Source organism: Pleurodeles waltl, chromosome 2_2 (genome assembly GCF_031143425.1).
Source record: "Pleurodeles waltl isolate 20211129_DDA chromosome 2_2, aPleWal1.hap1.20221129, whole genome shotgun sequence".
In the NCBI taxonomy this organism is placed as follows: Eukaryota; Metazoa; Chordata; class Amphibia; order Caudata; family Salamandridae; genus Pleurodeles; species Pleurodeles waltl.
The window spans coordinates 590,386,997-590,403,775 of NC_090439.1; the positions used below are offsets into that span (position 1 = coordinate 590,386,997).

At 47.1% G+C, this 16,779-nt stretch overlaps 1 protein-coding gene across 2 annotated transcripts in view; it reads right to left on the reverse strand.

Moving 5' to 3' along the window:
- Nucleotides 1-16,779, reverse strand: part of PRKDC (protein kinase, DNA-activated, catalytic subunit) — a 2,139,921-nt gene that overhangs the window by 467,177 nt on the left and 1,655,965 nt on the right. For both annotated transcript variants that reach the window (XM_069220133.1, XM_069220131.1), the window contains one exon: nucleotides 12,189-12,379. In XM_069220133.1, coding sequence (XP_069076234.1) covers nucleotides 12,189-12,379 — 191 coding nt within the window. The remainder of the gene's footprint in view (nucleotides 1-12,188; nucleotides 12,380-16,779) is intronic.

Consider the following 16,779-nt stretch of genomic DNA (forward strand, 5'->3'; position numbering starts at 1 on the left):
TGCTTCGAAAAGACAAGAAACTCCCGAGGACAGCGGACCTGCTCCAAGAAAAGCTGCAACTTTGTTTCCAGCAGCTTTAAAGAACCCTGCAATCTCCCCGCAAGAAGCGTGAGACTTGCCACACTGCACCCGGCGACCCCGACTCGGCTGGTGGCGATCCAACACCTCAGGAGGGACCCCAGGACTACTCTGATACTGTGAGTACCAAAACCTGTCCCCCCTGAGCCCCCACAGCGCCGCCTGCAGAGGGAATCCCGAGGCTTCCCCTGACCGCGACTCTTTGAACCTAAAGTCCCGACGCCTGGGAGAGACCCTGCACCCGCAGCCCCCAGGACCTGAAGGACCGGACTTTCACTGGAGGAGTGACCCCCAGGAGTCCCTCTCCCTCGCCCAAGTGGAGGTTTCCCCGAGGAATCCCCCCCTTGCCTGCCTGCAGCGCTGAAGAGATCCCGAGATCTCTCATAGACTAACATTGAAAACCCGACGCTTGTTTCTACACTGCACCCGGCCGCCCCCGCGCTGCTGAGGGTGAAATCTCTGTGTGGACTTGTGTCCCCCCCGGTGCCCTACAAAACCCCCCTGGTCTGCCCTCCGAAGACGCGGGTACTTACCTGCAAGCAGACCGGAACCGGGGCACCCCCTTCTCTCCATTCTAGCCTATGTGTTTTGGGCACCACTTTGAACTCTGCACCTGACCGGCCCTGAGCTGCTGGTGTGGTGACTTTGGGGTTGCTCTGAACCCCCAACGGTGGGCTACCTTGGACCAAGAACTGAACCCTGTAAGTGTCCTACTTACCTGGTAAAACTAACAAAAACTTACCTCCCCCAGGAACTGTGAAAATTGCACTAAGTGTCCACTTTTAAAACAGCTATTTGTCAATAACTTGAAAAGTATACATGCAATTTTGATGATTTGAAGTTCCTAAAGTACTTACCTGCAATACCTTTCGAATGAGATATTACATGTAGAATTTGAACCTGTGGTTCTTAAAATAAACTAAGAAAAGATATTTTTCTATATAAAAACCTATTGGCTGGATTTGTCTCTGAGTGTGTGTACCTCATTTATTGTCTTGTGTACGTGCAACAAATGCTTAACACTACTCCTTGGATAAGCCTACTGCTCGACCACACTACCACAAAATAGAGCATTAGTATTATCTCTTTTTACCACTATTTTACCTCTAAGGGGAACCCTTGGACTCTGTGCATGCTATTCCTTACTTTGAAATAGCACATACAGAGCCAACTTCCTACATTGGTGGATCAGCGGTGGGGTACAAGACTTTGCATTTGCTGGACTACTCAGCCAATACCTGATCACACGACAAATTCCAAAATTGTCATTAGAAATTGATTTTTGCAATTTGAAAAGTTTTCTAAATTCTTAAAAGACCTGCTAGGGCCTTGTGTTAGATCCTGTTTAGCATTTCTTTTAGAGTTTAAAAGTTTGTAAAAGTTTGAATTAGATTCTAGAACCAGTTGTAGATTCTTAAAAAGTATTCCAACTTTTAGAAGCAAAATGTCTAGCACAGATGTGACTGTGGTGGAACTCGACACCACACCTTACCTCCATCTTAAGATGAGGGAGCTAAGGTCACTCTGTAAAATAAAGAAAATAACAATGGGCCCCAAACCTACCAAAATACAGCTCCAGGAGCTTTTGGCAGAGTTTGAAAAGGCCAACCCCTCTGAGGGTGGCAACTCAGAGGAAGAGGATAGTGACTTGGAGGAAAATTCCCCCCTACCAGTCCTATCTAGGGAGAACAGGGTCCCTCAAACCCTGACTCCAAAAATAATAGTCAGAGATGCTGGTTCCCTCACAGGAGAGACCAACACCTCTGAAATCACTGAGGATAACTCCAGTGAAGATGACCCCCTGTTAGACAGGATGGTCAAAAGATTGGCTTTGGAAAAGCAGCTCCTAGCCATAGAAAGGGAAAGAAAAGAGATGGGCCTAGGTCCCATCGATGGTGGCAGCAACTTAAATAGGGTCAGAGATTCTCCTGATATCCTAAAAATCCCCAAAGGGATTGTAACAAAATATGAAGATGGTGATGACATCACCAAATGGTTCACAGCTTTTGAGAGGGCTTGTGTAACCAGAAAAGTAAACCGATCTCACTGGGGTGCTCTCCTTTGGGAAATGTTCACTGGAAAGTGTAGGGATAGACTCCTCACACTCTCTGGAAAAGATGCAGAATCTTATGACCTCATGAAGGGTACCCTGATTGAGGGCTTTGGATTCTCCACTGAGGAGTATAGAATTAGATTCAGGGGGGCTCAAAAATCCTCGAGCCAGACCTGGGTTGATTTTGTAGACTACTCAGTAAAAACACTAGATGGTTGGTTAACTGGAAATGAAGTGTGTGACTATGTTGGGCTTTATAATTTGTTTATGAAAGAACACATTTTAAGTAACTGCTTCAATGAAAAGTTGCATCAGTATCTGGTAGACCTAGGTCCAATTTCTCCCCAAGAATTGGGAAAGAAGGCAGACCACTGGGTCAAGACTAGGGTAACCAAAACTTCCACTGGGGGTGACCAAAAGAAAGGGGTTACAAAAACTCCCCAGGAGAAAGTGGGTGACACTAGAAACAAAGAAAAAGAGTCCTCTGTAGGCCCCCAAAAACCAGAACAGGTGGGTGGGCCCCAAGACACAACCCAAAACAAAGGTGGGTACCAGGGTAAGAACTGGGATACCACTAAGGCATGGTGCCACAACTGTAAACAGTCTGGGCACCACACCAAGGACACTTCTTGTCCCAAAAACAAACCCCAGAACAAAATTCCAGGGGTAACCAGTGTAGCCATGGGAGATGACTCCTCAGATGAGGAGGTCTTCATAGCCTTCAACTGGAAACAGGGCCCAACAGGTGAGTTGGAGATTCCAGAGGGAAGTAGACACTTCCACCACCTACTGGTGAATGGAATCCCAACCACTGCCCTGAGAGACACTTGTGCCAGTCACACTATTGTGCATGACAGGCTGGTGCTCTCAAACCAGTACATCCCAGGTGAGACTGCCAGGGTAAGAGTTAGCCTAGACAGGGTCACTAAGAGGCCTGTGGCTTTAGTGCCCATAGAAGTGGGTGGCACTCTTAGCTGGAGAAGGGTAGTAGTCAGTACAGACCTCCCCCTTGATTGTCTCCTTGGAAATGACTACCCAGAGGTTAGTCAGAGCCCAAGAGAGAAACTGGTCCCGTGCCAGTCCTCTCCCAAGGATTCTGGAAGTCCTGCCTCTGCAGTAAATGCAAGCAGGCCCCAGAAGAAGAAGAAAAGAAAACAGAGTAGGAAGGGTGGACAACCTTTAGCCAAGGTTACAGCAAGCCAAGGAGATTTTGCTCCAGTAGGGGAGAACTCCAAAAATGGCCCTGATAAAGTCCAACCTGACCCACAAGAAGTCCTGGCTAGTCAGGCAACTGTTAAACCTGAGTGGGTGGCTCCTCAGCTAACAGAAGAAAGAGTGGAAGAAGGGTGTTTACTACAAGATGTGGTAACCCCCCACTCTAATACAGCAGACAGGCAACCTGAACCCAAAGAAGCCTGTAACTTAGCCCCTTCCCTTTTAGGTGAAGAGCTAAAGGTGTGGTTCTGGGCACTGACAGCTGTCAGTGGCCTCTGCTGGGTGTTAGCCTTTATGGCTGCACTATCCTTAGCATGGTGGTCTGACCCCATGCCAAATAGCAAGTTAGGCCCCCTGACCCTATTGGTCATGGTGGGGTTACTCCAGCTCTGGGTAACCTCTCTGGGTAAGCTAGGGGTAACCCTGGCCAAGATAAGGTTAGCAGAGGTGGATACCTCTAAGACCAAAATAGAAAGAATGGGTGGAGACATTGAAGAGGCAGACAAGAGGCAATTCAGACTAGGTCCTATCACTGTGGAAGTAGGTCAGTTCCCCAAAGGGAATGACCTGAACAGAAGGATGTAAGGCAGAGTAGGCCCTGCAACTAACCAGCCTATTTCTCCTACTCTTCCTCGCCTGACAGACTAGGAAGACTCTCCCAGCTTGGGCTGAGTCTCCTGGCCTGTGGGCTGGGGGGGGCTTGTGTAAAGAAATGGCTCCCTGTTGCAGTTACCCCCCACTTTTTGCCTGATACTGATGCTGACTTGACTGAGAAGAGTGCTGGGACCCTGCTAACCAGGCCCCAGCACCAGTGTTCCTTCACCTCAAATGTACCATTGTATCCACAATTGGCACACCCTGGCATTCAGATAAGTCCCTTGTAACTGGTACTTCTAGTACCAAGGGCCCTGATGCCAAGGAAGGTCTCTAAGGGCTGCAGCATGTCTTATGCCACCCTAGAGACCCCTCACTCAGCACAGACACACTGCTTACAAGCCTGTGTGTGCTGGTGAGAACAACATGAGTAAGTCGACATGGCACTCCCCTCAGGGTGCCATGCCAGCCTCTCACTGCCTATGCAGTATAGGTAAGACACCCCTCTAGCAGGCCTTACAGCCCTAAGGCAGGGTGCACTATACCATAGGTGAGGGTACCAGTGCATGAGCACTGTGCTCCTACAGTGTCTAAGCAAAACCTTAGACATTGTAAGTGCAGGGTAGCCATAAGAGTATATGGTCTGGGAGTCTGTTTTACACGAACTCCACAGCACCATAATGGCTACACTGAAAACTGGGAAGTTTGGTATCAAACTTCTCAGCACAATAAATGCACACTGATGCCAGTGTACATTTTATTGTAAAATACACCACAGAGGGCACCTTAGAGGTGCCCCCTGAAACTTAACCGACTGTCTGTGTAGGCTGACTAGTTCCAGCAGCCTGCCACACCAGAGACATGTTGCTGGCCCCATGGGGAGAGTGCCTTTGTCACTCTGAGGCCAGTAACAAAGCCTGCACTGGGTGGAGATGCTAACACCTCCCCCAGGCAGGAGCTGTGACACCTGGCGGTGAGCCTCAAAGGCTCACCCCTTTGTCACAGCCCAGCAGGGCACTCCAGCTTAGTGGAGTTGCCCGCCCCCTCCGGCCACGGCCCCCACTTTTGGCGGCAAGGCTGGAGGGAACAAAGCAAGCAACAAGGAGGAGTCACTGGCCAGTCAGGACAGCCCCTAAGGTGTCCTGAGCTGAGGTGACTCTGACTTTTAGAAATCCTCCATCTTGCAGATGGAGGATTCCCCCAATAGGGTTAGGATTGTGACCCCCTCCCCTTGGGAGGAGGCACAAAGAGGGTGTACCCACCCTCAGGGCTAGTAGCCATTGGCTACTAACCCCCAGACCTAAACACGCCCTTAAATTTAGTATTTAAGGGCTACCCTGAACCCTAGAAAATTAGATTCCTGCAACTACAAGAAGAAGGACTGCCCAGCTGAAAACCCCTGCAGCGGAAGACCAGAAGACGACAACTGCCTTGGCTCCAGAAACTCACCGGCCTGTCTCCTGCCTTCCAAAGATCCTGCTCCAGCGACGCCTTCCAAAGGGACCAGCGACCTCGACATCCTCTGAGGACTGCCCCTGCTTCGAAAAGACAAGAAACTCCCGAGGACAGCGGACCTGCTCCAAGAAAAGCTGCAACTTTGTTTCCAGCAGCTTTAAAGAACCCTGCAAGCTCCCCGCAAGAAGCGTGAGACTTGCCACACTGCACCCGGCGACCCCGACTCGGCTGGTGGCGATCCAACACCTCAGGAGGGACCCCAGGACTACTCTGATACTGTGAGTACCAAAACCTGTCCCCCCTGAGCCCCCACAGCGCCGCCTGCAGAGGGAATCCCGAGGCTTCCCCTGACCGCGACTCTTTGAACCTAAAGTCCCGACGCCTGGGAGAGACCCTGCACCCGCAGCCCCCAGGACCTGAAGGACCGGACTTTCACTGGAGGAGTGACCCCCAGGAGTCCCTCTCCCTCGCCCAAGTGGAGGTTTCCCCGAGGAATCCCCCCCTTGCCTGCCTGCAGCGCTGAAGAGATCCCGAGATCTCTCATAGACTAACATTGAAAACCCGACGCTTGTTTCTACACTGCACCCGGCCGCCCCCGCGCTGCTGAGGGTGAAATCTCTGTGTGGACTTGTGTCCCCCCCGGTGCCCTACAAAACCCCCCTGGTCTGCCCTCCGAAGACGCGGGTACTTACCTGCAAGCAGACCGGAACCGGGGCACCCCCTTCTCTCCATTCTAGCCTATGTGTTTTGGGCACCACTTTGAACTCTGCACCTGACCGGCCCTGAGCTGCTGGTGTGGTGACTTTGGGGTTGCTCTGAACCCCCAACGGTGGGCTACCTTGGACCAAGAACTGAACCCTGTAAGTGTCCTACTTACCTGGTAAAACTAACAAAAACTTACCTCCCCCAGGAACTGTGAAAATTGCACTAAGTGTCCACTTTTAAAACAGCTATTTGTCAATAACTTGAAAAGTATACATGCAATTTTGATGATTTGAAGTTCCTAAAGTACTTACCTGCAATACCTTTCGAATGAGATATTACATGTAGAATTTGAACCTGTGGTTCTTAAAATAAACTAAGAAAAGATATTTTTCTATATAAAAACCTATTGGCTGGATTTGTCTCTGAGTGTGTGTACCTCATTTATTGTCTTGTGTACGTGCAACAAATGCTTAACACTACTCCTTGGATAAGCCTACTGCTCGACCACACTACCACAAAATAGAGCATTAGTATTATCTCTTTTTACCACTATTTTACCTCTAAGGGGAACCCTTGGACTCTGTGCATGCTATTCCTTACTTTGAAATAGCACATACAGAGCCAACTTCCTACACAGCACATCCCTTCTTTTTTTTTTTTTTTTTTTTTTAAAGTGGACATCATATTTAAACTACTGCAGCATTGCCGTGGGGTGTTGTCAAAGACTTAATGAGTATAAAATTCCTGCTCTTATGTTCTGGAAATGTTCCATTGAAATAAAAGCTTCATGCTCAAGAGTGAACTGACTCATTGAAGTCACTGCTGCACTGATGTTAATGTCAGGCACTGTCTCATTAAAGGCATAGCAGCCCTGAAAATTATGTTCGATTGTCTGCGGCGGCTGGGTGGCTTCCTGAGGACTGTGGATGTAAAGCCACTGTGCGTGTCTCGTTGAAGCCTCTGCTCTGTCGTACTTTCAAAGCACACTGTAAATTCCAGCCCTAATCGGCTGGAATTAAAGGAGGCAGAGGGAGGAAATACAAGGGAACTGGCAATAAAAACAAGTGATCCTATGCCCTTACTGTTAAGCACACGGATCAAATGCAGGCACACTCCATAAAGAAAATCCAAGCCAAGGAACAGCGGGAGCCAGGCAGCTGAGAGAGGGTGCAGAGAGCCCACAAAGACCAAATGTGACCAGGATAACAGCCGGATTTATAGCCTTGTTTACAGTTAACCTAAACTCAGAGCAAGAATGCTCTACAAATGAAAAGGGAAGATTTCCTAGACATAGGCAGGAAATTAAGTTTAAAAAAAGTCCACTACAGACCAGATAAACAGGACAAAGCGTAATTATACAGTAGTTGGGCCCTGCTCCCACACAGGAGTGACAAAGAGGCATGACTGACCACTAGCAAGCAAGGATTTTTAAATGACACTTAAACTTAACAAAATAAATAGCTTTAAGCCCACAGTAAATATACTAAAAGTATACATGAGGTTGAACGCTTCCGCTCGACCTAAAAAGGGTTCACAAAACCGAAATAAATAGATTCTGCTCTTAAAATACCAGTTAAACTAAAAGGTCACACCCGCTACGTAACAGTGTAAATGGTAGCAGTGAAGGCCATTATTAAATAAAAAAGAAACAAGCATCCTGACTGTTAATAAACAGCTGTGTACACCATGTTCTCCGGTGAACATTTCACAAGTGCAGCTTTCTTCTATGTGCTAATAATAGGACAAATGTCCTGACATGAGTGCCACCTCATTTCCAAATGTGTCCCTCAAATATGCAAAAAACATGAAACAGCCCAATAGTTGCTACTGGAGGTTCAGTTGAACATAGATTCCGGTATCTGCTTTCACACACCACCTTTAGTTAGACATTGATAATCAACTACAGGAGCACTACATTTTTCTGCACACGCGAAATTAAACAATGTGATTGCAATTTGAGAAGTGCCTTATAGGTAGCGAATTACCAAGGATACAATTTAATAAAACCTCAAAACAGTAAAACAGCTTAGGATAATATTTTCGGAGGGGCATGGTGTTACAGTAATTCTATGACCGCTTGAGAAAGTAAACGTTTTTATTGGAAGTACTCACTCCGCACTGTGCTGGACGTCTGGTGCCTGGCTACTGGGTGCCAGGCAGCTGCCAAACTGCCTTGAGACAGTGAGAGTGCACTTGGCTCAGGCCACCGGTACTGGCAGAAAGAGACAGGAACTGCTAGCAAAACAATGACGTCCAGGGACTGGTGTGGCAGAGTAAGGATCACAAAAAAGTACCGGACAGTCCCAGTTTTCAGGGGACTGTTCCAGTGTCCAACGCTTTTGTTCATTTTACATTAATGTCCCAGTTCTTGGGACAAAGGTCAGCTCAACCTGTGAATTCAGAAGTGAAAGGTAAGCTCTCCTTTCATGGGCACCTCTGGGAGTCTTAAATGGGGGGGGGGGGGGGGGGGGGGGGGGGTGTGTGTGTGTGTGGTGTGTGTGTGTGTGTGTGTGTGTGTGTGTGTGTGTGTGTGTGTGTGTGTGTCTCTTACACACTCACACTCTTTACATGAAAGGCCCAACGCTTTTGTTCATTTTACATTAATGTCCCAGTTCTTGGGACCAAAGGTCAGCTCAACCTGTGAATCAGAAGTGAAAGGTATGCTCTCCTTTCATGGGCACCTCTGGAGTCTTAAATGGGGGGGGGGGGGGGGGGGGGGGGTGTGTGTGTGTGTGTGTGTGGGTGTGTGTGTGTGTGTGTGGTGTGTGTGTGTGGTGTGTGTGTGTGTGTGTGGTGTGTGTGTGTGTGTGTGTGTGTGTGTGTGTGTGTGTGTGTGTGTGTGTGTGTGTGTGTGTGTGTGTGTGTGTGTGTGTCTCTCTACACACACACACTCTTTTACATGTAAGGCCAGATATAAAAGTGAGACTAAGGTTTTAATCCTACTTTTACGTCTAACCTGTCCCTGTTTTTTTCTTTTCGAAATCTGGTCACCCTAGGCAGAGTGAGCAGCCATGTCACTGGCGCTGGGGATACCATGGGCCAACAAATCCTGTCATGCTGCACCCCGTGCACACAGTCCCATTTAACCCAATAATTGAAAGTCATAAGGTCACAAGGGTGACGGAATTGGTGGTTCAGGCCCAAGTGGCCGCCTGAACCATCAATTTTGGCTTGCGCCGCATACCCCTACTGCCTGGAAAAACAAGCATTTGCAATGCAATAGGTCCGCATTTGCGAGAGTGAGAGCTATTGGCATTGTAAATACTGAATTTGACTTTTCTTGCCACATAAATTGGTCAACCCTGTCTCATAATTTGGTCCTTTCCTACCACATAATTCCAGTGGCCCTGAATATAACTAGAGCACTTCAATTAAACTTCTTCCTCTATCTGGAGCCAAAAATTAAAATGTTGCCATTTAGCATCCTAATTTAACCGGGCACCAAAATAAAAGTGCTTCCCATTAGGGAATCAGGTAGCGAAAAAATGTCCCACAGCTTCAAATGTAGTGAAGAGTTCATCGTATTTTTAAATCCAGTGGTATCGTGGGTGTATTATAATCTGCCCATAGTGACTAAAATCGGCAAACCTCTTCCCTGCCGGGTGCTTGTTGCAGGCAAATGAAACGTCACACATTAGAAAGATGACAAACAATTAAGCGACCCACACTCTCTTTCAGTGGCGTTTTTTCAAATCCTGCACACTGGTGTAACACTGGCAGCTTCTCAGTGCCACCCTTCCTAAAATATATATCCAGCGGAAGAAGGGGTGTGGATTATAAGCCTTTTCTGTAGCCAAGTTGAGTAATCATTTCTTTCACCTCCCACAGCAATTAAATGCATCTTTTCACTAGACCCGTGTAGTATAAGGCACTTATAAAAGTTCATAGGTCACCAGCCTCTGTCAGTCAAATTACAAAGTGACAGTCAGAAGCAACTACAGAAGGAGTAATATTTACCTCATGGGTACCATTTACAATTAAGGCAAATGATAAATACATGCCTTCTAACTTTTTTAAACTCAAGGATAAAGTTGGGGTTTCACTGTCACGTCTGACGTGAAAGAGAAAGAAATACACATAACACTGAACAGGGGGTTCATTAGCAGATAAAGGCATACACAAAGTCGTTACCACAAGCTTTTTACCAGCAGAAATAATTCTCAGTAAATAAAATTCTAGGAGCGGTAGGAGAATACTTTTTTTTTTCCAGGCAGTGCTACTTACAACGCTTTTCCGATTAAACCGTACTTACGGGTACCCCCCAAGCACACAATTTTTATGTCAATTCTTTGCTGCACATCAGCAGATGCTTTCAGGAAACATGCACTACCTACAAAAACACAACTAGTTGCAACAAGTACGAACATGAAAACAAAATGAAATTGGAACAGAGAAGTAACGCATCAATGAAGGCATATTGATATATCCTCCCTTTAAGGAATGTAGATTATCAAACATGGCTGTAGAGCTTGTATATGTTTGGGAATGTAGCCAAGGATAGCGAGTGAGAACGCAGCTACTTAAAACGAATGTGGTGGTAGCACGTGGGTGAGCTCATCTACAGTGCGTAAACGTTCAGCCACTTGTGTCGCTGGGTGTGCAGTTCCCAACCACAGGCAAACCTCAGTCGCTGGACTATGGAATTTGATCCATAACTAAAAACTGCTGCGGAATTGGGGCCATTACCAATAAAATGTAAATAAAGAACATTCCATCCACAAATCTGTAATAAAAAAGGCAACTAACTGTTTTTAAAGAGATAAGCTGTCTGCAGGAGCATCCTACAGCTCCTCCGGTACTCAGGCTGGCACTACAAACTGACCCCCGAATACATTAATCATTTGTTATCAGAGGTCGGTTCCTGGGGCGGGCTTCAGAAAGCAACAAAAACAAGAAAAACTAGGCAGGAAAAATGTGGAGTCCCGTTTTTTTTTGAGGAATTAAAGAGGCGCCTCTTGAATTGCAGAGCTTGACTTCTGAAGCAGTAGAATTCAGGAAATGAAAACAGGGATTCTATGAAGAGCAGCCGAATACCGTTGTCATTTAGTTTCAATGATGTAGGATGGACCAGCTGCTGTGTGAAGGAGAGGGCAGGGGGCAGAAAGGGAAGAACGATTTGCAGAACTTGGAGCTCACATTTCAACACTAGTGCCATGGTGAAACATGAAAGGGGGCACGCCCACTCCAAGAGTGCACATGCTACCTACCACCTCGGAAGAAAAAAAAAAAGCATTTGAACTGCAATGGGTCTCATGTTCGCTCGAGTTAGAGCTATTAGAGTTTTCTGGCCACACAAACTGAAAATAAAAAGCAAAACAGTTGACATAAGCGGCCGTTCAAAGTGCTGCGTGAGCTCGCAGAGATAGACAAAAGGAACAAGCATTTGCAATGGAAAAACAGAAAATGCGCTAGGGAGAGTAAGGAATGGAATAAACAAAGTCACACATGACTGCAGATGAAAATAAGTAATAGACTAGAGCCCTGTTAACAGAAACAGACTGGAGCAACTGAAACATCCAGCGCTCTGGTCAAATGCTATTAGCCTAAGAAGAAAGTAATCCCTAAGCACATGCTACATAGGCACAAGGGGAAGAGTACAAGTACTAGGGCCATGCTCCAAGGGAGTGTACAACTGTGGAAAAGGTGGGACAAAGAGCAAGGATTGACCACTAGCAAGCAAGGATTTGTTTTAAGGACACTGAAACAAACCAGTGAAAAAGCAGAGACCCCACAAAGAAGTATAGAAGTATATACTAAAGAATATACAAAAGGTCTTGAATGCTCGATCTAAAAACTGATACAAATAGAGCAATACAACAAGGAGAAAGAGTGTTGTTAGGCCCTCTCTTGCAATGGGAAAGCAGCAAGTTTGACATGCAAATGTGACACAAAGCTCAGTGTTATGGTGGATAATATATACTGAAATATTTATTTTCAGATAACACATGGTTTTCCACAGACAACACCTAATATAATACATTATGTGCTAGCTTGTTTTAAGAATACAAGAAACTTTCAATACTAATTTGACTTTTCATCCAAAATCTTATTATTGATTCCACATTTTGCAATCTATTTTCACACTTACTGCTTCTGGATTTCCTGACGAGGTGCCTGCGAACTCCAAAACCCTTCGGGCTTTATCATCTTCCATTTCCTCGAGGCAGCCAGGCTCCAAGGTGACAGTATTCCCCATGATACAGTACGTTGTACCGAGGAGTAGGCTATGGTCCCTGGAAGCCCGGACATTTTGGCTGAGATAGTCATTGTTGCTTTCCTCTGTTCCAATTAAAAAACAAACAATTGGTAACCTATATTGTTAATGTTACACAAAGCATGGTGCTGGTTAAATGGATCACATTCATTCTTAAAGGGAATATGAACAGACCAGCTTCACATCATCTTCAAAACCATTGTTTGCTTGGGTTTATTATATGTAAGGCACATGTAATTAACCAAAGGAAGACAGCTTCAAGATGCAGTAGACATATGACTGGGAGGGTCACATGATCTTCGTTGAAGTAGACTTCTCCCTGGACACCAATTTCAAATGATGAGAATTTCTGGTTTCTGGCCCTGTGCCCCCAGCTGCGAAAATGGTATATTAAGTTTGAACTCCTAGAACCCTCCATCATGTGGATAACTATTAACAGGGCCTCTGGAAAATTTCACAACCCTAAGGAACTAGTCAGATTCCTGGACTCCCTGAGAGACTCTAGCATGGAAACCTCCCATTCTCAACATACTGACAGAGACTCAGTGGCTAATAGCAGACCTGATCCACTGCGCTAAGGACGCTAGCAGGACCAGTCTTTTCCGAAAAAATGAGATCGGGATAAACTGATAAAAACTTTTGTGGATTTGACCCACTCCCAGGATAGTGACACATCTAGATCCCTTCTGAAACCAGCGCGACAAACATGGCATGCCCCCATGAATGGCATCCGAGAAACCCCTCTGCATTGACTTCCTCCAGATGGAGATAAGTAGCATATCAAGAGACTAATTAGACTATGCTCCGTTGAATCCTGCTTCAGTTTAATTTGCCCCGCTCCCACGCACCATTCCCACCCTTAACCACCTTGTAACCCCCCCCATTCCTATACCCACTCACTGACCGTCTTCTCAATACCCCCTTCTCCATTCCGCTCAGGGTGGATGTCACCGGAGATTACCTGCCCTCTTTTTCGGCCTATGGTTTGTTCCATGCTCTCATCCTTCCCACGAAAGGATATACTATTGCTTTGTTAGGCGGGGGACGCCTCCGGCCGCAAATGTTTATTCTGAACATCAGCTTTATGATGTTTATTGTGTTTGCAAATGTATGCAATGTTACATATACTTTAAAATACTCAGATGGTTTGTTGCCACACCACACACTACCTACCACCCCCTACCCTGCAACAGCTCCTTGATGCCCCCTTCTCCCCTCTTTTACTTGTCCGCAAGCCTTGATACTCTTATCCTCTATCACTTCTCATCCAATGGAGAATCAGCATCCCGTACCTGCTTCGGATGCCCCTGCCTTATGAACCCCCCTTCCTGCCTAAATCCCATACCAATCACTTGCCATCTTGTCTGACAGGTTTGGCTGTCTGCTACCATAACCCCTCAATCTTTTCGGCCTGACAGTACCATGTGGACCAGTCAAGTGGTCTCCCCACCTCTCCTCAGCACTTTGAGACCCTCACGGGTGAGTAGTGCGCTTTACAAATTCCTGATTGATTGAAGTGTGCTCAACGCCCTGCCTTTTCTTGATCTGTCTTTTTCTGCCACACTACCTATCTCTCCCCTCCCTCTTCTGATCGGGCACAACAGCCACAAATTACTATTAGTGATATTAACATTTCCTATCTGCACTCACCAATATCTCCCAGTGGCGGCTGCCTCCCTGAAGAGCCTGGCTCGCCTCTGACAGTTTAGGAAACATGACAAAAATAATCCTCCCAACTATATTCGTAGCAAACATCCCAACTTGGTAACGAACTGCATTGCTCCCTCTCTGTGTTTTGTCATCCCCTGAGGCTTTCCCACCTCTCTGTTGCCCTACTGCCTATAGCTCTCCCCCCCCCGATCTTTCCCCCATCCCGTAACCATTGCCCTACTGTCCAAAGCTCTTCCCTCCCTTGATCTTTCTTCTATCCCCCTGGCCATTCCACCCTCCAGACACTCCCTTATAGACCTGTCATCCGGGTGACAGTAACCGCCCCACTACCTACTTTCAATACCTTTGCACCCTGCTACTATAGCACCTACTATCATGACCTCACAACACCCTTACCATTAGTTCCCTCAATGTGAATGGATCTGTAGGAAAGCACCCTTTCTGACATGGTTGGCCCCCATATTTAGCCTGGTTTCCGATGTGGCTTTGACTGTTAGTGCACTGGTTCCCTTTTAGCCAGGTCCCCAGTGCCAGATGTCTTTCCCCAAAACTGCACAGTTGCACAATTGGCAAACTCTTTAGATACCACTATAAGTCCTTAGTCAATGGCAACCCCTGGTACCTGGGGCCTGTGGTACTAAGGAAGGCCTCTGAGGGCTGCAACACCAGCTGTGCCACCCCCAGAGACCCGTCACCAAAATCTCAGGAGTGCTGCCATTGCAGACTACGTGTGTTGGTGCAGGCTAAATAGAAAACACGACCTGTCACACACCCCTGTGCGCCAGGTCCCCTAACACTGCACGTGCCAGGTGTAAGTCACCCCTAAGGCAGGGTGCATCCAGGCACATGAGAGGGCAAAAGTCCCTGCTACATCTCTGTCAATTCTGAGACACAGTAAGTACAAAGGGAAGCCATTTTAAATGCATGTGCTGGACAATGGTCATTACGAGTTCCCCAGATACATGATGGCTTCACTGAATCCTGGGATGTTTGGTATCAAACATCTTAGAATAATAAATCCTTAATGACCCAAGTGATGGAGTTATTAATAAATGCACCCAGAGGGCACATTCGAGGGGTCCTCTGAAAACCCACCAGCTACTAGTGCATTGATTGACTGGTCCTGACCAGTTCAGCCACCACAGATGCATTTCTGACTCCCCAAGGTGAGAGCCAGTGCTCTTGAGGGCCTGAGACAAAAGCCTGCACTGGGCAGAGGACTGACCTCCTCTACCAGGGAGGATGGATATTCCAGGGCAGATAGCTTCAAAGGCCTTGCCGCCTTTGAAATGCAACCCAGGCCCGCCAGATGGTGGAGATGACCAACCCCCCTGTCCTGACCTCACTTTTGACTGCAGCACAGACAGTAAAATTAGTTAAATTAGGAGGTAGGCCCACTTCGTGCCAGTCTCACCCCTAAGGTGGACGAGCTGTAGTGGACACCACTTTTTAATTCCTCCATCTTGTCTGGAAGGAATTGGGCCACCAGGGTTAGGGTTATGCCCACTTCCCAGGGGAAGTTGTCATATGATGGGTGTAGTCACGCTAAAGGGGGTCAGCCCATTGGCTACCACCTGGCACTCCCTATATCGTCCCTAAATTGAGTACTTAGGTTGCCCCCTGAATCCTATAACTCAGATTTCGATAACCTAAGAAGACCCAAAAAAAGAAGAATTTTACCTCCAGCAGCATCTGCACGCAAGTCCCCTCTCTCACAGACTTGTGGAAAGAGAAAATCCGACATCTACAGCAACCACCTCATCCATGACCCCAGCTGAGGTGGGTCATCAGTGCCAATGATGTCAGCGGCTCTTAACAGCTTGAGTCCACCTTTCCTTTTATTGTGTTTTATAACCTAGTTATTGCTCTACATACACTTTTAACTAAGATGCAGTTATTTCAATAAATGCTTATTGAACTATATTATGCCTCTGTTGTCTTTGCCTGGGTGAGATTTTTGGTAACTGAGATAAAAGGATGAGATCTGATTACCACGATTCCCTGAGAAGTCTATCTTTCCATGTGCCCGGTTGCTACAATTATCTTGCCCACATCTGAGGCGAGGCGAGTTAGTAGGAAACCCCAGATTAGGCCGACAGGTGTCACCTGGTGTGGGATTGTACTCAGTACTCACAATCCATGTGACCCTACCATCCAAATCCAGTAGCCTCATTAGCATGTTGAGAACCTACAAGACAGGTCCACCACTGCCGGACTCCCCCATGACGCCTGCAGCCTCAACACACAGGATCCCCTGACCGAGAGAGCTCCTGGACGAGAAAACCTGATGGCTAATGACACCCCTGCAACTGTCACCCCTGGGCACAGGAGAAGAGGACCAAAGGTGCACCTATGTCCCCAAGCACCCCAAGTCTACTACCTACCTGTTTGTTTTCCCTGACTGGCTTCCCAGCCAAACCCAAAGCCTGTTTGTCATTGGGTCAAGCTCTCATAGGAAGCCATTGGGCACCCAATGCCTTACTGCATCACTGCACCCAGCCACCCTAGTGTCAGCCGGTGTGACCTATTGGTGTGGTTCTTATCTGTGCCCAGTACTTACCCTAACTGTGAGAGGAGGCCTCTTTTTGCATGGTTAGCCCCCAACGTTTAGCCTGATGTTGATGTGTCTCGAAGTTGTGGAGCCCAGAGTCCCTCCTAACCAGGTTCCCTGGGCCAGAGCTCTTCCCCTTAATCTGTTGTGATGCTTGGCACAAGTTAATACACTCAAATATCACTGTAAGTCCCTAGTAAATGGGTACACCTGCACCCAGGGCATGGGATATTAGGGATAAGC